Source organism: Doryrhamphus excisus, linkage group LG7, assembly GCF_037039965.1.
Source record: "Doryrhamphus excisus strain RoL-2023G ecotype Guam linkage group LG7, RoL_Dexc_Guam_v1.1, whole genome shotgun sequence".
In the NCBI taxonomy this organism is placed as follows: domain Eukaryota; kingdom Metazoa; phylum Chordata; class Actinopteri; order Syngnathiformes; family Syngnathidae; genus Doryrhamphus; species Doryrhamphus excisus.
In genome coordinates this window covers 13341612-13367106 of record NC_136363.1, presented here as the reverse complement: position 1 = coordinate 13367106, position 25495 = coordinate 13341612, and the positions used below count along the sequence as shown (strand labels likewise).

Here is a 25495-nt window from a genome sequence, read left to right as displayed (position 1 = left end):
GTGTCCCTCTTCGTCCTTAAAAGATGCTGTCCTTCAACCAAAGCATACTAAAATACTACGCCTGTCACAAGATCTTGCGGGATGAAAACATGAATGAATGAATGAATGAATGAATGAATATATACGTATTGCCATGAGCATGCGTGTCTGTTTTCCTCGCCTTTTGCCTCCAAGCAGCCATACCAATGTTGGCTTTTCTCTCAATAAACAGCCTCATTATGGCCATTCATTCATTCATTTTCTACCGCTTATCCTCACGATGGTCACTGGAGCCTATCCCAGCTGTCTTCGGGCGAGAGGCGGGGTACACCTTGGACTGGTGGCCAGCCAATCACAGGGCACATATAGACAAACAACCATTCACACTCACATTCATACCTATGGACAATTTGGAGTGGCCAATTAACCTAGCATGTTTTGGGAATGTGGGAGGAAACCGGACTACCCGGACAAAACCCACGCATGCACAGGGAGAACATGCAAACTCCACACAGAGATGGCTGAGGGTGGAATTGAGGTCTGCGCGCTAACCACTCGACCACCGTGCAGCCCTTATGGAGATTGGAAGCACAAAATGGTGTCTTTTCCCACAAATGTGTTGTGAAAATGTGGTGAGAACGTCCAAATTTGCTGGTGATATTTGGCATGCAGCCCTACAACCCCCTCTGTGGCAACTGGGCGAAGCACTTTAAGGTTACAGAGGGTTTTTGTAGAGCTGTGTGAGACATTTCAAGTCAGTTGGACTTATGGGCTTTCCTAACAGCGCCACCATGCGGTGTATTTGGGAGAAAAGTACTAGCACGGGCAACACGGTGGAGGTGCTTTTTGACACATGTTGACCCTTTTTCTTTGCAGCCGTTTAGTGGTAGAAGATTGAAGGCCTTCTGTTATTCCAAAGGGCTCCTACACGGAGCTGCACATATAGTTTAATGTCACCCGTTATGTCGTAAACATGCCAGGCAGCTCGCTGAATGACATGCACAGTACGTCTTCTGTCGCATTACATGAAGAGAGAGATGGCGGATATGAAGACCGACGTGTGGTGCAGCAAAGTGTTGCATGGGATGGCGGCCCCATCATCATAAACACACTATATCCACGCTAGTATTAGTGTCCCTGCAAAGGCAGGTTTTTGGACAAAGCCCATTAATTGTGTAGTTATTGGACTTCATGATGACCATCTAACATACATTTCTGGAACTATTCAGGCTTAAAATCAAAGTTTTCTAAGCAAGCGGGCTTCGGATATTCACTTTAACCGAATGGCGGAGTTATTGGACTTTAAAGGTTCGAAATGTGTTTAACAGTATATGATCCGTCATACATTTCTGGAAATATTCACGCTTCAAACCAAACCTTTTCATTCAGCCCGGCTTAAGAAAATCATGGCGAAGCCAAGTTTGAAGACCCCCATCTACTGTACGTGAAAGCAGGACTTGAGTGAGGATGAGAGCTTCATCAGCAGCTGTCATCACGTTTCAGTGAGTGAATGACAGTAAAAATGGAGACATTTTAATACAATCCCCCCCTCCCTCAAAGCGGACGCCGATAAGGCGTGAGTGACAAATCCTTTAATTTCACTCGCTAATATCCTCCTTTCTTCATTTATTTTTTACATCCCGGGAAGCTTTTTATTGTGTGTTCATATTAGACGGAATTGGCACATGAATTAAAGATTGGCACTGTAAAAGCTCAGTATGTAAATCTCACATATTGCTCATGGATTTTGTATCAGCGGCGGACGGGCTCGCTGGCTGGCTGCCGTCAGTTAAGTGTCACGGCTTCCTCGCGGGCTTTTTGACGACAGAATTCACAGAAGATTCCGGGAAGCTTTTAACAGCGGCGAGCATCAGTCAATCAAATGGAAGGGATACTTATGCCGAGTGGAACGTCTTTTGAAAGTTCAGAAACAATCGTAGTCACTTTTTTGATTTGACTTGAAGTACTCAAAGTCTCTCGGGTAAAGTCTGTGGGGGGGGGCGAACTACTGTGGTCCTTAAGCATATTTTGGAATATATTTGTGTATTTTGAGTGTTTGTCAGCTATGTGAACCACTACACTCCCAATGCTCCCTAATGGGGCGCTATGCTGTATATTGACAATAAGGTTTTCAGGATAATTATCTGGCCGATATGAGGGAATTATGATGTCATACTGCTAAATGACACCACGGTAATTGCCAGCGTTTGAAAAGTGCTAAAGGTTCGCCAAAAACCTCTGTGGCGGGACACCAGCGGCTCGGAGCTTTGCCCCAATACAGTGCACCTTGCTGGGCCACGGCATGTGTCCCCTCCCGCTCTGTCTGCTTCTCCTGATAGTAGCGATGTGCTAGTCGTCATGTCAAGCTATCAGTACCATATCGTTCTTGCTAAGCCAAAGTTATTGGTATCGTAAAAAAATAGCATAAGATGCGTGCGTGTAGTTGTTCCAATGAATTCATGAGAGCATGTCTGTAACCACAAATCCACCAAGAACCGGCCATGGACACAGTCTGTGTATCCTGTGGTATGAATATAGCATGATCACGGTACCACCCACCCAGGGGGGAAAGAACCTGCGTCACTCCGGCCTTAGCTTAGAATTCAACATGGAGCCAGTGCTGTGCACTTCCATGGCTGACACATCTCGGCCACGAAGCCTTGATGCATTTGCAAGCTACGCCTTCCCACCCACCACGTCCGCCATGCATCATAAACAGAGGTGAGCACGACGGCCGGCGGCGCAGATGAGGGGAGCCAATGAAAAAAGTAAATGAGGGAGAAGGCGGCGAGCGAGGGAAGAAGAAGAGGCATTACTAACGGCCTCTCTGGCCCCGCCATCCCCAAGGTTAAATGAGAAGAGGGGGAATGAATTGGCTCTAAAGGCTCATTCCGCTCCTACTAAATGAAGCAATAACGTCAGAGAGCCATAGAAGCCCATTAATGCTTAACCCCACTCAGGGCGATGGGGGGGCGGGGTGGGGGTGGCAGCAAAGAAACAAAAGCGGACAGGTTGAGATGAAAGAAAAAAACTGCCCACACTGAACATGGGGGACCTAATCGGGGAACAATAGCAGAGTTTGACCACTTCTTCATTGCTTAGCTTCCATCATTGGCAGCAACTAAACAACAGTGGACAGGTCGGGATGAAGAACAGCTGCCATTGTTCATCCTAATAAGAGACTGAGCATGGAGGACCTAATCAGGGAACAATAGCAGACTTTGACCACCTCTTCATCTCTCAGCTTCCATCATTTCCAAAAAAGAAGCAAAAGTGGGAAGGTTGAGCTGAAAAAAGACCTGCCGCTCGGCGTCTTCATCAGCGTGAGGAGCACCTAGCGGGAACGATAGCAGAGCTTGTATCTTGAGAAGATATGAGAAAATACTCGCTGAAATGAGAGGGCTGTACCGTAAACGTAACCTTTCAGGTAGCGTCTCATCGCCACCTACTTTTTTCTCCACCGAAAGCAGAGGAAGTGCTTTATCATGCAGGAATCCAATTCTATCGCCTCATTGGCCAGCAGCCGTAGATGGATGGAGAGCAGGCAACCAATTAGAAAGAGAGACACGGAGGCGATGACAGACGGAGCGGGAGATGGATGCTCGCGTGGACGCCGACCAATTAGAGGGGAGGAGAAATATGTACACATGTGCTACGCCAAAAGGAATTACTGGGTGGGGTGCACACTTTGGAGTCTATATTTCACGGCGGCCATGGTAACCCCCCCACCGTCCCCACCCCCCGGTGCGGTGTGGTTACAGTATGTTCCGGCTGTGTTTAATGCTGTGTGAACTGTGCTGATGTGGCTCCAGGAGTGTTGCATAAAGGACCTTTATAGCTGCCCGTCCATCATGCCAACCTCTCGCTCGTCATCATAAAGGACACCGCTGTGCTCCTCGCTGCGGGTCAAAAACACGTCTTTTTGCTTCCCTTTTATGTGAAACTTCTCCTCTTGGCCATCCTTATAATATTTATGCTGTCATCCAACGCTCGCCGTCCGCTTTTAATGTCTTGGCTTTGGTCGCAAAGCGATCCCTAATCCCAACATTCAGTAGGGAGCATTCAGGGAGGGACAGGAAGTGTAACCGCCTCTTGATATCGTCACAAAACCTCTTCCGTTGATAAAACCTCCAGTTTGTGATCAGTCTCTCCCACAGGACTGCAATCTATCTGTGGAATCGGGTTGCCACGGTGCATGTCATTTTTATGGATGCAGTTTAGTGGCATCAGCAATGTGCCACTAACGGGCGTTGCTTTCACTTCTGCAGCGGTAGACGTGCTATACTGTTTGTGTAGAAAATAATTGACAAGTCTGTGGTGAAGCTGGTCGCTAGCTAGCTAGTAGCTACTCGTTGTGTCAATGCGCCAGTAAGGTAGTTCAATTGGTGTAACAATGCTAACAATAATAATAATAATCATAATCATAATGTGGGTGTGAGTTGTTGTTGTTGGCAACACTATTTAAAAAATCGGATCAAATTGGGATCAAAAAATGTGGATCGGGACATCACTAATATTCACACATACACACACATATATATATATATATATATATATATATATATATATATATATGTGTATATACATATGTACCGTATTTTCCGGATTATAAGTCGCACTTTTTTTCATAGGTTGGCTGTTCCTGCAACTTATACTCCAGAGTGACTTATAAATGAAAAAAGTGTTGTTATGTTACATAAACACTGGACACCTTTTCTTTCATGTTTATTTTTGGTATAGCTGAATAAGCATTGTGTTAGCATATCTTACACCTATTCAGCCTGTTCTCTATTCTTTTATTGTTACAACTTGCCTTCCAAGAGGACGTAATGTCTGTTTTGGTTAAGTAGTTAAAATAAATTACCCACAAAAAATGCAACTTATACTGTGACGTATGTATGTTTTTTCTACCTAATTATGCAATTTTGGCCTTGTGCGACTTATACTCTGGAGCGACTTATAGTCCAGAAAATACGGTATACATATTTGTGGGTTTTTTTGCATTAAAAAAAGCAAACATGAATTATTTATGTCGCTTGTCCTCAGTAGGGTCCCAGTTATGCTGGGTACGCGGGCGAGAGGCAGGGTACACCCTGGACTGGTCGCCATCCAATCACAGGGCACATATAGACAAACAACCATTCACACTCACATTCATACCTATGGACAATTTTGTTTTTAAGTATAGTGCACCGACGTCACAGACTAGGGTTCAATCCCACCCCCGGCCATCTCTGTGTGGAGTTTGCATGTTCTCCCCGTGCATGCGTGGGTTTTCTCCGGGTACTCCGGTTTCCTCCCACATTCCAAAAACATGCTAGGTTAATTGGCCACTCCAAATTGTCCATAGGTATGAATGTGAGTGTGAATGGTTGTTTGTCTATATGTGCCCTGTGATTGGCTGGCGCCAATATGTACCCCGCCTCACACCCGAAGACAGCTGGGATAGGCTTCAGCACCTCGCCGCGACCCTCGTGAGGAAAAGCGGTAGAAATGAATGAATGAATGAATAATGAAAGAAGGAAATGAATGAATGTGGGAAACGGTGGGGAACACGTGTCCTTCCCGTGGTAAACGGACAAAAACGAGGGGTCGAGATGAAAGTGGTGTGCCGCCATTGTTCAGCGGGGATGAGGAACGGGTCTACGAGCCGGAACTATTAATTCCTGCTCTCCCAGCAGCACGTAGCGTAACTTGACTAAAAATCAAATCATCTTTGGGAAAACAAAGGCTGAATTAAGCCAGGGCTGGTGTGTTTGCTCAGGGAGGTCACGTAAACATCTCCACCCCACTTTAAGCCTGCGAGATGTTTCTGAAGTCTACCAACGGGATATTGAATCTGCAAATCTGGAAATTCCCCTCAAGCAGGAGAGGAAGACGAACTGGAGAGCGAGAGAGCGAGCTTTCAATCTCACCCTGAGGGTGAAATCAAATTTGAAATATTCTTACACAGTCCTCGGCCAGCATCAAAGATGGGGCTCATTATTATTAGCACCCCCCCCCTTCCCCAGTGGCCCTCGTGTTTCTCCTGCTCGGGCTTCCTTGTTCTTCCTCCCCCTCCTCTCTCACAGGAAACTGAGAATGTTGGTTGAATAATTCCTGATCAGAGTTTGGAGCTTTGTGCCGATTCTCACAGGCTTCTTTTTTTGCGATGCCGTATGATGCATTCAGGAACTCAAAGTGAAACCTCACCATCGGTCGAGGCTCAGTCCTGGAGAACCTGCTGTGTTTTGATTCGATGGAGAAACCGACCGACTTCATGCTTGACATCTCCAGCCTGTTCCGTTGTTTGTTCCGTTGTTTCCAAGTCAATTACAGTCAAGGTTTCCCAAACGTCTTCTCTCCTGAAGGTCATCCAGATCAACTTTGAAGAGTTCGACTTGGAGATAGCCTACGACACGCTCACGATCGGAGATGGAGGCGAGGTGGGAGATCCTACCACCATCCTGCAGGTGTAAGTATGACGGGTATTTTCCCGCCCCTGCAAACGGAAAAGTTCCAGTGACTCGTTAGCAGCGGCGATTCAGGGCGGCGCTCTCGATGAGCTGTTACTTCTAATGGTGATGGTGGTTATTATGGTGATGATGATGATGATGATGTGTTGCAGGCTGTCGGGCAGCTTTGTCCCTGACCTGATTGTCAGCATGACCCACCAGATGTGGCTCCACCTGCAGTCCGACGAGAGTGTGGGCTCCATCGGCTTTAAGATCAACTACAAAGGTAAACATGAAGAAAACACACAGCAGTGTCATTGAAGGCGACGTTATGCTAAAGTGGCTTTTCAATAAGACCGTCTTCCTCAGGCTTCGCTACACGTCTTGTAGTAAAGCCGACTATCTGGCAGTCACAAGACGTGGGAGTATTTTTTTTAATGCTGACATCACACACAAGTTTTAGTTTATATTTTTTATAGTTCCACTTTCATCCCAAATCGATGAGAGCACGTGTGGCCAGTCCATGTTTTTTCCATCGTGGACCACGTTGATCATTTGTAAAGCAACATAAGAACATGTCATAATAAACTTAAATGCATAAAAAATAAAACAGGCCACAGTTTGGACACCCCTGGACAGTGTTGGGAAAGTTACTTTAAAAAAGTTATAGTTACTAGTTACTTAAAAAAAGTTACTCCACTACAAAAGTAACACAATTACCAGTAAAAGTAACTATTCCCCCTACTCCCACACAGCAAAGACGAGTACCATTACAGAGGTTTGCATTTATTGCAGTGGACGGGTGTTTCTGTGGGTTTGAGTTGCTCACACAAGACCTGTTTTTTATTCTAGGACATAAAGTACATTTTACCTTCGACATGAACAAGGTTAAAGTAGTGTCTGTACTTTCATTTGGCAAACAATGTTTGGACGTACGCTAAACACCCGCCCACCCAAGTTCTCTGATTGGCCAAAGACGCAATTTTACTAAGCCTTAGCCAATCCTCATTACTTATGTCAGGGGTCCCCAACCTTTTTATCACCACGGACCGGTGTGATTTGGGCCTTTTTTTCACGGACCGGCGTGTGTGGCAGAAAAATACAGCAAATATAAAATAACAGGACGGGGCTAAAAACAAATGTTTAAGTGCAGGGAAAATATAACTCACACGCTGAATCAGTGGGAGGCCTGAGCTTGTTTCGTCCCGTAGGTGTGATGGGAGACAGTGAGTCGTAAATTAAATAATAATAAATAATAAATTATTGATGATTTCTGTGTGGCCCCGGTAGCAAATGCGCCACGGACTGGTGCTGGTCCCCGGCCCGGCGGTTGGGGACCCCTGGCTCATGTGGTTATCTCACCCCGTCCCTTGTCACTCTGCAACAATCTCACACTCTCACTGCGCTGCAGATTAGTTATGAAGTCGGTGATATATTTTAAGCGGCTTCAGTAACGGGCAGTAACAGGGTGTCGAAAATGGTAACGGCATTATGCTGATAGTAAAAGTAATTAATTAGATTACCCATTACTGAAAAAAGTAACGGTGTTAGTAACGCCATTATTTTAAACATTATTTTATTCCCATCACTGCCCCTGGATGGGACTATGTCAAATAATGGGGGGGGGGGGCGCTGAAAACTGCCATGTTTAAAGATGAATAGAAAACAATAAACATTATGATATACCTTTCCCCCCAGACATGGTCATCCCGTGCTGCAAAAACTCACCTTGACATCCCAGGCTGTAATAAAAAAACATTTAAAAGCGCATAAAAAGAGCAGATGAAAAATGTCAAATCAAATCTCCAAAGATGTGAAATGAAGAGTGTGGGAGATGGAGGACATTAGGTGTGGTAATGGTGTAGTAAGAGGACATTTTTATCAGAGATGGAGGCTTTGACGTTGAATGAAGTCATCCCATCAAGGAGCAGAAGGAAGTACCGCTACGTACGTAGTACAACAGCGGCTTTGTTGACGATGACGCTGCATATTTTTAGATTCCTAACGGGATGATGTTGCCAGGCTGCTTTTTCTAAAAAGAAGAAAAGCCAGCGCTTTGGAGAATGACTCATTGCCAGAAATGACTTCCTCCAAACGCCATTCATGCAGAGTTCCATAAACATGGAGCAGAGGTGTGCTAAACACGTGTCTGGAAGGACGTCTGTTCGGGCTCATGACCCATATTACGTGTCTTCATGACACTTTTATACACGTAAAAGCCTGATGCTAAACTTTAGACAGTGTAAAAGTGCTTTTAGTAAAGCCTACCGGGAACACGCAGTTCCGTGTGCCTGTAGCTTTAATGCAAATGAGCTGTGTTTGTCTCCAAGAAGCGCTGTTGTGTCGGCGAGCTACAACAGCAGAACATGAAGTGGGACAGGCGGATGCAACACTAGCGTAGTCCTGAAGACGAAATGATCAAGCTTACTGTCAGGATAATTGGCAGATTGATTTGTAGCGAAGCCTGTTTTATGTTATTGCAGTTGGCAGAGTTCTTATCTTAAGATACATAGCGAAGCCTGCTTTACGTCTTTGTTTATGATGTTATGGCAAGCTGCAGCCAAGTGACGGAGATTATGGCGTTTTCTCACCCTGGATCCTGTTGATCAGACCTCAGGGACTCATATGACTCTTGGAACATCATGAAGAGGTCACCTTCGCATGAAAGGGACTAAAAGCTCTCCGGCACCACTTAGGGAGGAGCATGGTGGCACAAGATGTCCAAACTTGAAAAAAAACCAAGCCTTGTATTTTTGTGTTTATTAATGAGGACATTCCGTCTGAGAGACAAAATGGATCTAATTCCATTTGGCACTCAGCCTGATCATTTAGAGGACAACAAATCTTTTATGAGCATTGTTGAGCTCGTTAGCAAGCGACTTGTCACAGTCGTCAGGGTTGCGCCCGTGGTATTGAGTTTTTGTGCTCTGCGGGGGGGTGCCTGGAGGGTCGGCCCTGAAGGTCCTTGCCAAGCGTCTTAATATAACCACGCAGGGCTGACTCACAGTGGAAGTGTTGGGGTAATACGAGTGGAACACAATGTGAGCGCAGCTATACATGTCGCTTGTTTTACAGTCAACAAGGCTCCCACTGTGCTTCCATGTGGTTGACGGCTAACTTACTTTGGCTGCAATCACACTTGTGGTCCAGTACTCTGGTCTGGGGCGGACCGGTACAAATAGCTACCAGTAAGGGTTGTGGTAATACTGGAGTGGGCAAAGCCGTGTTTATTGCTGTTAATCGCTTCCAGACCAGACTGTAGCCACGTTTACATGAGGAGTTTTTTCTCTTTCCGAATGACCTTTCCGAAAACAATGGTATCCATGGAAAGGAATATTCCAATCTCTTGTCTACATGCGCCGCTATAATCAAACAGAATAGTCAATGGGGCATGCCCAGTAAAACGTAAACATCAACATCACGTGAGTTTTTCTTCCACTTGTTGAAATAACTCCGTATTGCCAGATTTCCTTTGTCCGGTCTTGAAATTTAGTTTGGATCAAAAACAAACTTTGCTTAGCAGTCCAGTGCCAATTGCTGGCCTCCATTTTTAAAAGTGAAGAAGGTCTGGATCTGCGTGTTACGTCATATCTGAGCATGCGCAGAAAGATCGCACCCGGGATGAATTTAAACAGGAAAAGATCAAATTCAATCTTGCTGATATTTTACCATTCAACTCGGGACATGTTTTATATAGATATATATTTTCTTTTTGAATCAAACTGGACTCGTGGATAAAGTATAGAAGGGTTTAGATTTAGATGCCACAGGTGGCGCTAATGCACACCAAAGCTGCTTGCCAACCGCCAATAAACAACAGAAGAAGAAGAAACACAACAAAGAAGAACGGGTACAAGATACCTCAATCGGATAGGGGAAAGGAATATTCCACCCCCGTGAATCAGATTATATATTTGGATTTGCACTTTTCCATGGGAATGAGGTGTATACAAAGGTTCCATTCTTTTCGTTTGAGCAAATAAACCGAATGCCATTGGAATATTTGGGTCCATGTATACGTGGCTTGTGAATGTCGGTGAAGTAGGATTCTTTATGTATAAATGGAATATTTTCATACTTGGACCATAAAAAACCTGTTTGCAACTAGCCCAGTACTTCCTGTCATATTGACGGGAGCATCCCACTTCAACAGCCCTCCTTCCTTACTTCCCTCACGCTTATTGGACGGGAGGTTTTTGTGTGGAAAGCACAAAGCAATCCACTCCTCTGGCAGTCCAAAGTTTGATTTAATCTCTTAATGCATCACAGCTTTGTCTGGAGCACATAAAAGCAGAGAAAATAGGCAAAACAGAGAGAGGTTTATTGCATGAAGTAAAAGATTAGAGCGCACAGGTAAGCCTCCAATGCTATTAGCAGCCTCGCAAATCAATTTCACAATGGTCACAAAAGAGAAACCAGCCGATGCAGGTTTTTTTTTTTTTTCCTTCCACCCCAATCTCATTATCCTCCCAAAATCTATTACGTTCTCTCTTGGATCTTTAAGTGCATTTACGTGCCATATGTGCATTCCCATGAAGAATGCGGCCGGCATGATGGAATATTATATGTGGAGCGGAGTGTGCAATCTCAGGAGTTGCACACAAACACACATTTGTATAGAAATGTTCCCTCCAAAGTCATTTGTTCTCCATTCTTTCCTGTGTGTGCTGCGAGGTAAGGCTGTGATTGGTTGACTCCGCGGCTCTCATAAAGACGATGTCATGATGGAAATTAATGCAATACATCACACACACACACACACGCATAAACACACAAAAGTGTACATACAGCAGAACCGGTAAATAAGAGTGAAAATGGGTCAGTGCTGGAGAAGAAGAGGCAGGAGTCAAGCAAAGGTGGGCCGAGCCCAAATAGATCCCCAGGAATGCCATCCACCAAATTTTCCAAAAGAGTGATGGCGACATAGTGGCATTTGACGCAGAATCAAAGGGGGCGCCGTCTAATCTTATGATCAGACCAGGGACATTAATTCCTTTTAACGGCGCTGTGGCGCTGATGGATTCGAACTCGCTCTCGGCGCGGTGAGCAAATAAGTGGAAGTCATTCTCCTGACGCTGCAAACGGCAAAGGCAATCTTCTTCACGCTAGAGTCCATCTCAGAGCTACCATTTTTCTGTGCTTCCGCGTGGGAGAGTGACACCCGAGTTAATGCAACATGTAAATACGGCCATCTTGGATTGCAGGACGCTGGCGGTGGCGTAAACATTTCCACTGCCAGTGTTTTAGTTCCGTGGTCATTGTTTGATTCCCGCAATGAAGTACCTGGACCTTAACATGTTCCAAGTACTTTTGTTGAAAGAAGTCATTTGTATGATTTGATTTGTATTATTTTCATGTTTTTTGATTCCATTTGTAAATAGCGGATCAGTGATCAAACATGTAGTGACTTTGTTTTCCTTTTTTTTCTTCCAAAAATCAACCTGTTATTAGGATTCTGGGCAATACATCATCGCTTGAACTCATCCGGCCTCAGACGGGCAGGTTGTCCATGGATATACTACTTTGTCCTCGTGTATCCTGACCGCAAATATCAAAAAGTCAAAGCTATCACTTTGTGTAAATTGGAATAGAATGCAAACAATTGTATGTGACTGGTGCCTCTAGCTAGCATAATAAGTACACTCTCTAGTTGGAGACTTTACAAGGAAAATATGGTAATGATTCTTTCCACGCTACGTTTTACGGCCACCGTACCACATTTATTGGACTGCAAGATGTTTGCGTGACTTCAGCCTCGAGCATTAGCATTGGATTTATTTTTTTACTCAGCCAGTTTGCTCGTGATGCTCTATAACGTCCACTTTTTTGTGGCCTCTGCTCTTTTTGTAACTCCAAAGACACAATGCATCCGGCTAAAGGTTACGGTCGCCGCACACGCTCCTTAACGAGCAGGTCGCTGGCTTCTTGCTGGCTTCTTGTGCGCCTTCCCAAAGACCCAAACAGTGAATCACATTGTAAGTGATTCCCCCCGCCGTGTCTAACCAACGTGCCATAGGTGCGGCACCTCGTTAAAAGAGGAAGCGGCTGTGGATCGTCTGTGTTATCGTTTTTTTTTTAGCAGCTCCCCGGAGAAGAGCAAAAATCCACAACGCCTCAGCCCATCTCCTCCGCCCCCCAGTTTGTTTGTGTGCGATTCCCACAGCAATGTCCCAAAAGAGGCTTCACAAAATGAAGTTTTTTGCAAATATTAAAGCAGCAGGATTAACTGGGGACTTCTTTCAACAAGTGACCATCCTCTTTACAGAAATAGACAAGGAAAGTTGCGGCGATCCAGGAACGCCTCTCTACGGGATACGAGAGGGCGACAGCTTTTTGAACGGTGGCATCCTCAGGTTCGAGTGCCAGTTTGGGTTCGAGCTGATCGGCGAGAAAACCATCTCCTGCCAAGACAACAACCAGTGGTCGGCGAACATCCCCATATGCATCTGTGAGTATTCCCTCCAAAGTCAAGAAAGAGCGTGGCCTGCTGCGATGCTGATAACATTCAATCTGACCAGTCGCCATGGTGACCGCCACAGAGTTTACTATGGCCTGGAGCAGACGATGACCCGCGTTGATGTGCACATGAATATTTAACAGCAAAGATGCTCTATGTTCCCCATCGCTTGCCTTCCTCCTCTCCCAAAGTCCCCTGCATGTCCAACTTCACGGCTCCCTCTGGAACCGTCCTCTCGCCCGACTACCCGGAAGGCTACGGGAACAACATGAACTGCGTCTGGCTCATCCAGTCCGAGCCGGGCTCCAGGATCCACCTGGCTTTCAACGACTTTGACCTGGAGGCGCCCTACGACGCCCTCACCGTGAAAGACGGCGAGACCAACGACGCCGCCGTCATCGGCAGGTTCTCGGGTGCCGAGAGCCCGTCTCACCTGACGTCCAACACCAACACGCTGAGGCTGGAGTTCCAGGCGGACCACTCCATGTCGGGAAGAGGCTTTAATATCACCTATAGCAGTACGTCACATTGTCATTTTCACAAGATACTCTTTGGCATTCTGTTGACTGATCTTCACGGTCTAATCATGTACGGCCATCCCTCGTTTATCACGGTTAATTGGTTCCAGTCCTGACCTGCAGTAAGTGAATCCCTACTAAGTAGGATTCACTATTAATAAACTATATAACTAAATATTTTCATAGTAAGAACATAGAAAACATGTTGTTGACTTTCTAAGTACAGGTTTTTTGCACTCCTATTATTCTTTGTATACATACAACCCTACGCACAGGCGGCCACCGCTAGCATAGCAAGCTAACTTGATAGCTTCTCCAATTTACTTCTTCTAAACTTAAAGTTTAGAATAAAAGTTTACAATCTTAAAGACAAAGAAGCAGAAAAGCGGACCACTTCCACACAGAATGAGAGGATAACCTTTTTCCACTCCAGGGAGCGTTATTCGAATCGCTCTGGAGCAGAAAGGCCACTTTACTTTATTATTGTTCATTGCCGGATGTTACATTTCATTTCCTTTCTGCTGCTTTTTAGCGCAAGGGTTTCGTTTCCCACCTAAGCCAGTACTATTTCTGTCAAGGAAAACGAAAGCGAAACTCATAAGTCCTATCACCCTGAACATCAGTTCGTTGTTATATCCTAAACATATTGAAGTCCTTTGTCCACGACTCCCCTATGCTGTATCTCCTGCATCCAGCTCATAACAGCGTGTAACATTTTATTATTTTTTGGGCCACTGCACCCGTCATTTTCTCCCCCTGGTGCGGATAACACCAGAGCGCCGCTGCACTGGTGAAGAACAGGAACCTTTCAAACTTGTGGACTCTTGTACCAACTTGTAATGTGATGAAGCCGACCATATCCCCCCAAGCAGGCACGCTCACATGAATTTCATCAGCGGCCGCTTTTGCTCCAGTCCACCCGAGCTAGCACGCTGCAAACGGGTGCATGAGTTATTCCGAGACGGGATAGCCGGATTATAGAACTCCTGAAAGGCAGTCAATGCGATGAGTGTAAAATATCGTTTTGACACTCTCTAATGACATTCTTCATATACCCTCACTCGCTTAATAACTTCTCTCGAACTTCCTGACCCCAGCGTTTGGCCACAACGAATGCCCAGACCCTGGCATTCCCATCAACGCCCGCCGCTTCGGAGACAGCTTCCAGCTGGGCAGCTCCATCTCGGTGGTCTGCGAAGACGGTTTTATCAAAACCCAGGGGAGCGAGACCGTATCCTGCCAGCTGGAGAGAGGAAAGGTCATGTGGAGCGGGCCCATCCCCAAATGTGAAGGTACAAACTGAATGGACGTAACCCAAAAACATTCAATTAAGTGGCACTTTTTCATCTCGGCTCCCAAATTTATACAAAATGTTCTATTGATGGGGTAGGAAAAATGTCCACAATATATTGACTGTTATGATGTAATAAATATTATGTCATAAAACCATGGTAATGGTAATGGTTTCATTTCATTTGAACATGCATCAGATTACAATTGAGTGCATCCCATAATCAGTTCCCAGTTCCACATGTCCAAAAAGAGTAGGAAGAAGCAAAGCTTATTAAATCCTACCCCTCCATCTGGTACTTTGACAATCAGTAACTGTTACATTTGTTCACTTCCTGCTTTCCATAATACAGTTTAAGGTTTTTTTTTTGTTTGTTTGTTTTTTAATAATATACCTCGTACCGAAGTAGGAGGTGGTATGAGCATCCAATGCCATAATGTGTACCATAGTAAGTGTCAATATAGTGATATATATAGCACATCATGACTGGTTCAAGACTCTTCATCCTTGTATTTAGCAAACATCAACTACTTGTATTGTTTCTTGAATTGTCTCATCGTTGTGCATTGTTTGAGGTCCTTACTCAATCCATTCCATAGTTTGATTCCACATACTGAAATGCTATGGCTTTTTAACGTAGTCCTAGCATAGAAGTGTTTCAAATGTACTTCTTCCCTGAGATCATATTTCTCCTCTCTTGTAGAGAAGTATTGGATGACATTTTTAGCTAATTGGTTATTTTTAGCCTTATGCATTATTTTAGTTTGAAGATGAACTATATCAGCAAGTTGCAGTAATTGTGATTTTAAAAATAAGGAGTTAGTATGTTCTCTGTAGGCGGCATTATGAATTATCCTTACTGACCATGGTGGTGTTGCTTTCCATGTGTTCTATGCACCGCATGCTTTGTAAAGCGCAAAACATAGCACTACGCATCGCAGCCCTCATAAAGGTTCAATGTGTGCCGTATGCCTGGACATTTTTTTCTTATCTACTGCGGAATAATGGCGTATTAAAGTCCCTTGTTTTTGGTTTTCCTTTAAACAACTGCCTTTGTGTGTGTGATTCTAACTTGCATGACAAATCAAAAATGCCAGCCTGCAGAAAGCGAGCAGTTTCAGCGTACTTGCTAGCCGCAGGCGACGCCAAGATGGATTTTGGACTGGGGCTTGACTCAAATTGTGTCCATTCCTCAAGCTCTTGAGTTAGTTGTTACCAACAAAGCCACTCCAACACCATCCATCTGCTACCGCTCTGCCATTTGGGTGAGTGCATTTGGTCGAATCCGCAGGAGGCTGCATGCCAAATCTGCCCCTGTCCGGCGGGATAAATAAGCCGCCGCCCGCTATGGGAACAGCGAGCAGGGCAACAGTTGGTGCAGTCCGTGGGGAGCTGGTACAACAACCCCATCGTGTTCGCCACCGGCCTCGCTGACTTCACCCTCGTCCTTGCTTGTCTTCCAGCTCCATGTGGCGGCCATTATTCGGCACCCAATGGCGTGATTTTGTCTCCTGGTTGGCCCGGTTACTACAAGGATTCCCTCAGCTGTGAGTGGGTGATTGAGTCGGAACCCGGACGCTCCATTAAAGTCACCTTTGACAGGTGATGCTACACATTGTAGAAGCTATCTTTCGCCTCAACCAGCCAAATATTGACTATTCCCTCCATGCTTGCCCACAGATTCCAAACCGAGCTGGGCTATGACTTCCTTGAGATCCACGACGGACCCAACCTTCTGTCCCCCCTGGTGGGGTCCTTTAACGGCACCCAGGTGCCTCAGTTCCTGTTCAGCAGCAGCAACTTCCTCTACCTGCTCTTCACCACCGACAACAGCCGCTCCAACGTCGGCTTCAAGATCTTATACGAAAGTAAGCGCAGGGTTTGAGTCCCACGTGCACCCAACATGACGTAGTGAGTGTCTACGTCTTTATTGTTGCAGGCGTTACGGTGGACAGCTACTCCTGTCTGGACCCGGGTATTCCCGTCAACGGTATCCGCTACGGACAGGACTTCTCCATCGGGTCCACGGTGTCTTTCGGCTGCGACTCGGGCTACAGGTTGAGCCACGAGGAGCCGCTGGTTTGCGAGAAGAACCACTGGTGGAGCCACGCTTTACCCACATGTGACGGTTAGACAAAAGGCTTCTTTTTCCACAACCGTCTTTAATCCTCGTAGTGTCTTATCTGTGTACGGCACGTACTCAACATATGTTTGCATTCATACATGGACGGTAGAAGGCTCCATGAAAAACAACCTTACAGTACAAACACTTACTGATAGCATCTGATTGCATCTCGTCATTTGACACTCTTTTCCACACTCAAAATAAACTTTCAGTGGATCTGTATGGACCATAAACTTTCAAAGTCTCGATGCACCACACCACTCCGTAACCTTTCTGTTCATGGACCACATCCTTGGTCAACTTTGGAGATTTTTATGGGCTTTCTAATCTTTTTGCTGTTTATATTTACTGAGCCTCCCGTGACTCGAGCAGATTCCTGAAGCCTGAGTTGCATGCTACGTGTGTGGCGACGAATGCAATAAGACTCGTCATGTCACCGTGACGCTAATAAGACGTTAAGTTTTTAGCCCAAGAAAAGAACGAGAGGACAGGAATCGGAGCTGACAGCAGATATTGAAGCCAGAAAAAAAAGAAGACAATCAGAATCCAAATTTCTCACCCAGCTTAACATTCAATATTCAGAGCTTCCTGGCAGCAAAGTATAAATAAATGATGGCGCTGTGCATGCAGGCGTGCCAGCTAAGCATGAGTGTCGGGTCTGTGCCTTTCTGCGGCGAGGACTTACTCTCACGACTTGCTCCAACTTGTTTTTTTTTGGGGGGGGGGGTGCTGATGGTGTAAAAACTATTACTGGGCAAAGTCGTAACAGGATGCATCATTTGTTGCGCCATTTGCGACAACTGACTGGCCCGATTCTGTGATAGCCCGTGACCCGCCGCAAGGTCCTTTGAGAGTGCAACTTTCCGACCTTGTGACGAGCGGCGCCGCCCAAACTTCTCTGCCGGCATTGCAATTTTGAGGCGCCGCTAATGGTGTTTTTGCAGCAGTTTTATTGCGACCGCAATGACAGGCAAGTTGTCCGACTGTAAGATGAAGCAACTGGAGCGAGCCGGAATGGAGCACCGGCCCATATGCTGCATTAGTATGCATAATGTGAGCAACGCAGCTTTTCTGAGGGGCCCGGTTTCAACTCTGAGCACCTCTTAATGCATAGCAATGTGTGGTGCGGGTGAAACCGCCGTGTAAGTTGCAGGGTCATCTCAGGGCCGGATTGCCCCGATAAAATTTAAACGGTTGCGGTGAATGTCTTGAAATCTATACGGTACGCTTCCCAAACATGCTACAGGCTTCTTTATACATGTGGCCCAACTTGTCATGTTTTTATGCACCCCGAGTATACTTTCAATATATTTCTACACGTTCCACCCCTGATTAGCTTTAAATGTTTGAATATAGCACCTCCAGTAAACTTATTGAACATTTCATTTGGGTTCGTAAACCACAACTTCAGGAAACCTTCCTTTTTTCCATATGCCACGCCCTTTGTCAACTGGCATCTTTGCATATACTTTATTTTCTTTTCAACCTTTACTTTCATTGTCCAAACCTGAGATGATACACTGCTCTAGCATACAAATGTGTCATGTGTACATGGCTTCATTCCTTGCAGCATTATGTGGCGGTGATGTCCGGGGCCCCTGGGGGACCATCCTGAGTCCAGGCTATCCCGACAGCTACCCCTCATCCCTCAACTGCACCTGGACTGTGGAAGTCAGCCACGGCAAAGGCAAGAGCCATCAAGACCGCCATTTTCCAGTCGCCGGACATGAACTAACGTCACCGGCTATCACTCCACAGGCGTCCAGTTCCAGTTCAACACTTTCCACCTGGAGGACCAGCATGACTACCTGCTGGTAACGGAGAACGGGAGCTTCCTGCAGCCCCTGGCTCGCTTGACCGGCAACGAGTTGCCTGGCAACATCAACGCCGGTCTCTATGGCAACTTCAAAGCGCAGCTGCGATTCATCTCCGACTTCTCCATTTCCTACGAGGGCTTCAACATAACATTCACTGGTAAGCTGTTCCGCCTGCAAACTCTGGTAGTAGTAGATCGCCAACGCCGTGGAGTAGCTGACTTGGTTTGTCAAGCGCCCGACACAAAAAGAAGAAAAGGCAACAAGTACAAAATGGGAGAGCCAAAGAAAGGAAGTGCGAAGAGAGCCGTGGCCTCCACCACGTCCCTCCTTCCACTGAAGGCTGCGGCCTGCCCTTGCACGGCCAGATCATATAACTGCTGATGGATACGCTTCAATGTGGACCTTAAGCTTTATATCCCATCCACGTGAGTGAAAAGAAGATGGGGTTGAATGCATAATTGAAAGCCAATGCTAAGAAGGCCTCTGGGTGACGACCGGAGGTGATTGTAGAATTTTTACAAGCAATTCTGCAGCTCAGGCTTTCAGTCACGGGAAATAATGAGCACACCCCAATTTTTAAAATGTGGCACAGCCTGCGGGTTTTGGTCAAAGAGACGCTAGCATATATTAGTACACTCCTGATGAAACTTTTAGCACCAGCTGGACAATTGCAAGAATTCTGTGTGAAATTAGCATTTTGGAGTATACTTCTATACTTTCTATACTTTGGCTGGAAGTTGAGGAAAAAGGGACTTGGAGTCCATAGAGTGGATTCAAAAGAAAAGAGTGTTGGAGAACCACACGGCTAGATGCTGTATTAGTATATGTTTGTATATTTACTGATCTCTTCCCCTCAATGTCCCTCAGAGAACTTTTACCCAACAAAGTTGTGGTACCGGTGCGACTACAAATGCTTGAATGTGCATGTCAGGCCACTAGATGGCAGTATGGAGAAACAGAGCAAGAACATGTCCGACGCCATTTTTTTCCAGAAAGGTCCACCCTGCCTGAGATCTGTTTTCAAATGTTTGCACCCCCGGGCGCCACAAATGGCAAAGCAGCTGCCAAAAAGTGCCCTCATTTCACTTCAAACAGTCCCAAGTAGTTGAATTGCTGTAAACACTCAGGGACGTTTTGGCGCCGTCCAGATGGCACGGACGGACTCTCCCGAGTTCCCTCATTCATGTTGTCACAAGACATGTGACCGAGCATGTGCTGGCGCCAGCACGTCATATGGCAGCTCCTCTGAACATGAGTCACTCCCGAGCCAACACCGAGCCCACTTCAGGAGGAGGTGATGGACTCCTCTCTTGGCTGTTCTGTTCCAGAGTACACCCTGGAGCCCTGCGAGGACCCCGGGATGCCGCGCTTTGGCAGGAGGAACGGCTACAGCTTCGGCATCGGAGACACGCTGTCCTTTTCCTGCAATATGGGCTACCGCCTGGAGGGAGCGCCCGAGTTGATCTGCCTGGGCGGCGGTCGCAGGATGTGGAGCGCACCACTGCCGAGATGTGTTGGTATGTAAACCTCTCAATCTGGCATTCAGGCATTGAAAGAACGTGTGTAATAGGAAAAGTGTAAGAAGACATGTAAAGGTAATCCAGAACGAGGTGGACACACTTCCAAAGATGCAGCATCTATTACCGCATATCAATTATTTGGAAGATGCATAACACACATGTACCAAACTCGTCTTTCTGCTATTTGTCTCCAAACATAGCAGAGCTCTTCCGCAATATAGAGGATCTTTGACATTTGTGTGGAACAGCAAAGCCCTCCCGTTCCGCATTCAGCAGGAGATGCTTAAAAACAGACATCGTGTGGGAATATGACGTCATTAAAGTCTCCAAGTCGGCCTTGTTGGTCTTGCAGAAGAGTCAAGGATTTGTTGGTCAGCCATGCTGAAGGAGCCTTTGATGAGTTAGCAATGGCGCCGCTATTAAGCGTGAAGAATAAATTGGACGCACATTAGCGTGAGTGTGAATGCTTATCTCTCAGCATTGGCACAATGACTTGCCACATTTGATGGAACTGATTCGCCGGTGCAATTTTTCCACAAGCGCAGTAAAGAAGGAAGAGGGGGAAAAAAAGCTAACGTTTACGGACACGCCACTTGGCCTTCGGCTTTCTTGGAGCGAACAGAAGTTGCAGCTTTTATGGACTCCAACGGAGAAGGAGGATGCATTTGTCAGGGCACAAGGTTCAGACTTGTTACTTTCTCTTTCTCCTGACATGACCCAAGATATTTTAATGAACCAAAAAGCTGTCTTTGCAAGAGCTCCTGAACCTAAATTCACGATATGAGCTTCTTTAACGCCTCCGCAACACAATTTGTTTTTTTGGCCCGATTCCGCTTTGCCCACTTGTTGGTGCGTTCAACCTCGGGACCCAATCAGCGAGATGTCTATTGGTAGGGATTAGCATGTGTTCTCAGAGCAAACATCAGTAAGAGGCTGCCGATGTTGGCTGTAGATCAGTGAAGATACGCTGCCAACACACTGGAACGCCGTGTCGGAGATGAAGGTAAGCGTGGAAAAAAAAAGGAAAAAATCCTTTGTTGCCTCGACTAGGGATCAACATAATGAGAGAGGCTGCTTTTCCATAACAAGCACCTCCGACTTTGCAGAATTTGGAAGGAAGAATTAGACCTGATTGCAGAACTTAGTCTTTTGCTTGGAATGTTGCGTCTCCGCTCGATCACGTTTTGTCTGAAGTATATTCATGAATAAATCATGTTGTTTCCTGGATGAACACGGCCATCAGCATTGCTAAACGAAGGCTAATACAAATGTCAGGCATTCAGGAAATGCATTGAAAGCCGTGTTGCGATGTGTGGTATTCTAACTGGTCACTAGATGTCAGTCATGTCACATCCATGAGACACACAGGGAACTGGCCAGCAAATGAAACAGTAACAAGGAACTCAGTCGAGTCGGCAATCGAGTGGTTAGCGCGCAGACCTCCCAGCCGGGAGACCGGTGTACTCCGGTTTCCTCCCCCATTCCAAAAACATGCTAGGTTAATTGGTGACTCCAAATTGTCCATAGGTATGAATGTGAGTGTGAATGGTTGTCTGGTTGCCACCAGTCCAGGGTGTACCCTGCCTCTCACCCAAAGACAGCTGGGATAGGCTCCAGCACCCCTGTGACCCTCGTGAGGATAAGCGGTAGAAACTGAATGAATCAATGAAGTCTACTGCAATATGTTGGGTAATAGGACTGTGACTATAGGGCTGTTATTTCATGTCTAAAGGGCTCTAATAATGTATGGAAGGTTGTAAACAGCTTTTCTATGCTCTAACTAGGAATAATAATAATAATCATTCCTTTATCACGGTCAGCTCTGGAATCAATGAACCATGATGAAGGAGGTGTTGCTTTAGTCGACTCTGCTGTCATAGTATATGCCGTGTCTGAAATAATCCCGTAATTTCCCTTACTGTAGCAACGATTGCACCCCATGGTACACTTACGTCAACACCTCCCTGTGTTACAATCGACAGGACCAAAAAGAAACACGACGTGTCTGTGTTCCTGTTCATCCGTACACAGGAAACTAAATCGTTTTGAACGGTTGCGCCATCGCGTTCTGTAGCGTCCTGACGTGGGTTTTATCCTGTCGGGGAAATGAAAAGGTGAAAGGAAACTAGAAACTGTAAGGTTATCCTTAAAATGAAATGTTTATGCATTTCTCATTGAACAGTGTTCTCATTGAACATCGGTGTCGGCGATAGTGGACATCAAGACCAAATTCCAAGGGTTAAAGTGAGTTGTCAGCCTCCAAGTTAATAAACAACCACAATACGACAGCATACATATGTGTGTCAAAATGGCCGTCATCATGAGGCTTCTTCGACGTCCGTCGGTCTTATACTCTAATGCAAAGAGACGGGCGATGGTGGCGTTGCGTGCCAGTGGGTCTATATTTAGTCCCCGTGCGTCGCCGTGTTGCGATGCTGCTGCACGATGGCGAAGGAAGTGGTGGAGTGACATAATCGCACCTCCAGCGCGGCGTTTCTAATTAGTCGTACAGCTTTTACTCTTGTTCTTCCGAGCGTTTCGTTGTTTTTTCTGCCGGAATAGACAGTTGATGGGCGAGCCCTGCAGATTTGAAGTCTTGCCTTGGTGGTCCGTGTTTGTTCCCAGGTGGGCCAAATCGGAAGGGAAGCGCTGCTCTTAAAAACTTCCGCACATTATCTTCCATTTAGCCACCGCAAGTGGGAAAGATAAGAAAATATGGAGGGGAAAAAGCAATGATTGACGCATGAGAGGGTGAAAGAGCGTTATTCATCGAGAGAGGAAAAGAGCAAGAGTGCAGCGGCGTTAAAGAGGAAAGAGGGAGAGGTAATTTTCTAAATGGAAAGCTGTTGCCAGGTGATTTATTGATGATATGACAGCTGTAATGCGACTATTACACCGGTAGAGACACCCAGGGAGCCGTGGGGGGGGTGCAACATCGGGGAAGGGGGACAAGAGGGGCTGCCTTATCACAGCACGGCCTCGGAATTTTGCCACCTTCTCGTTTTCTCACAGTCGGAGTTAATGGCGGACATGTGCGGCACTTAAGCACGGTTATTAAATCAGGCCTTCACATTAGTGGAGGAAAAGTGCTGGCTTGCAAAAAAAAAAATAATGCATCGAGAACCATGTGCACGGCACAGGCCGAAGAAAATACACGAGATGTGTTTTCCAGAACAGCTTATTTCCTGAGAAAACAAAGATAGAAATAGAAATAAAAACGACTATTTTAGACACTGTAATAAAACTGGGATTACATTGCTGCATGGGTGCGCCGTCGTACGGTAGGCCACGCCCCTCCAAACCATCCCGCTAGCTTGATGTCGATGCTCTCCCCTGATTTCGGGTCAACATTTGCAATAAGAGCGGCTGTCATGTATCTTCTTCCTCAGCCGAGTGCGGCTCGTCGGTGATAAACAACGAAGGCATCCTGCTCTCCCCCAACTACCCGATGAACTACGACAACAACCACGAGTGCATCTACAGCATCCAGGTAACGCCATCGCCTTTACTGGCACCAACCTCGCCAAGTTCAGTGCTAATGGAATGCGATTCATGTCTGTCGAGGCTTCAGTGGGATATTAGTAATTAACTAATGGCTTTGGCTGCTCATTGGTTGGCTATTTCCACAGCCTACAATTAGCATTAGCTTTGGAAATGGGACTACCGGTATTCTAGAAAAAGCATATTTTTGACCAGTACATTTCTTTTTTATTTCATATTGGACTTTCAAAAACTAAAAATGCCACCAACTTCTTTGGTTAAAATAGTCTGTTGTTGGTGAAGTGTGTGTTTGGTCTTGGCTAACAAGGCCCGTGCTAATTAACGCTAGGAGCTACACACACAGACCCGTATGGCTTTGTTTCTGCTGATATTATTCTTTACATATATATATATATATATTATGTACATATATTATTCTTTACAGCACAAGTCACAAGAGTGTTTTTTGTGTGTAAATTGGCTATAAATATCAATCATTTATAACACCAAGGAGTCAGGCGAGCTAGCTGGCTAAGATGGTTATCTATTCCAGCTGGATGAAGACATGAATGAATAAATACTCCTTAATATGAAACTTTTAATTGGCTAGACCTATCAAAAAACACGTTAGCTAGGAATGATGTTCCGAGATGCTGAGGGAAAGTCATTCAATAAGTTTTTACTAAGCAATTTATTGCAAACGAGCATTAAAGTGAAATAGGTTGTTCATCAGCTGATCAAAGGGGTTATAGACCATAGCTAGACAAAAAAATACCCTAAAATAGGAATAACATTTTCAAAGCAAAGCACTCGGTAATGAGTAGCTGTGCCATTCTTCAGTCTTTCCAGGAGGCTGGTGGGAATGTTGCTCCGAGTGGAAGATGGCTTCACGGAGGGCATCCGCTATCTGGAAGTGGTGTTAATAAAGTTCATAAATAGCTTATTTAAATGATTTGGTCTCACTCAGAAGTTCATGTGGTTCCAAGTGAAGTTCTATGTGGTTCTATCATCAGATGCTCACCTCTTGACATGTGATTGGCTAAACAGGTGCAGGCTGGGAAAGGCATCAACATTTCGGCTCGGACCTTTCATCTGGCCCAGGGTGACATACTGAAGGTACGGACGCGGTCTGGAGGGGCTTTGCCTTCATCAAATCATACCTCTCTTCTTCTTCACATCAGATTCATGACGGCAAAGACAACACCGCCCACGTTTTGGGGGCGTTCACTGGCACGTCCATGTTGGGTTTGACGCTCATATCCACCTCCAACCACCTGTGGCTGGAGTTTTACAGCGATGGCGAGGTCACTGGGGAAGGATTCAAACTGGTCTACTCAAGTGAGTTCACGTGGGTTTCATCGTATCATAAATGACGTCATGTGATGGTGGATTGTCGATGAATGAAGTCAGTGAAGCAAAACGGAGCCCACTACTTGCCGCTGCTGAATAGTCTTACGACATCCCCGCAAAACTCCTGTTTTATTGATGAAAAATATTGGAATTATTATTTCACAACAGGACAGTGAATGGAGGGCAAAATACAGCAGTTCCTCAGGGGAAAATGGGAGGTTTGAGCAAGTACCATTGCACAAAACAGCAAAATGTGAGCTTTTGCGAAATGCTTTGAATGGGAAACTGTAGCGCCCTCCGGTGGACAAATAGTGGGATCAAAAATCCCATTTGAAATATTTATTCATGACGGAGCAAACAGGAAGAAGTGTGTCCCTTTTTATGCAGCTTTTGCCATTTTAGGCTCCTATAAGGAACACAGACGATTCAAATGTTTAAAATAATAATAATAATAACAACAACAACAATATAGATCATTTTTAAAAATAAAAAAATGAACCAATATTCATTCAACAGAGCCAAAA

The 25495-nt window shown here is 45.6% G+C and overlaps 1 protein-coding gene across 7 annotated transcripts in view; it reads left to right on the top strand.

Annotated features, from left to right (window-relative positions):
• Positions 1-25495, top strand: part of LOC131101748 (CUB and sushi domain-containing protein 3) — a 234036-nt gene that overhangs the window by 161102 nt on the left and 47439 nt on the right. For all 7 annotated transcript variants that reach the window (XR_013627730.1, XM_078792151.1, XM_078792149.1 and 4 more), the window contains 14 exons: positions 6330-6433; positions 6587-6699; positions 12679-12861; positions 13062-13388; positions 14486-14680; positions 16143-16281; positions 16360-16547; positions 16619-16807; positions 18375-18491; positions 18563-18778; positions 19950-20138; positions 23531-23631; positions 24669-24737; positions 24803-24959. Coding sequence is in view for 6 of the 7 variants with exons in the window: in XM_078792151.1 (XP_078648277.1) it covers positions 6330-6433; positions 6587-6699; positions 12679-12861; positions 13062-13388; positions 14486-14680; positions 16143-16281; positions 16360-16547; positions 16619-16807; positions 18375-18491; positions 18563-18778; positions 19950-20138; positions 23531-23631; positions 24669-24737; positions 24803-24959 (2287 nt within the window). In the remaining variant the exon portion in view is untranslated. The remainder of the gene's footprint in view (positions 1-6329; positions 6434-6586; positions 6700-12678; positions 12862-13061; positions 13389-14485; positions 14681-16142; positions 16282-16359; positions 16548-16618; positions 16808-18374; positions 18492-18562; positions 18779-19949; positions 20139-23530; positions 23632-24668; positions 24738-24802; positions 24960-25495) is intronic.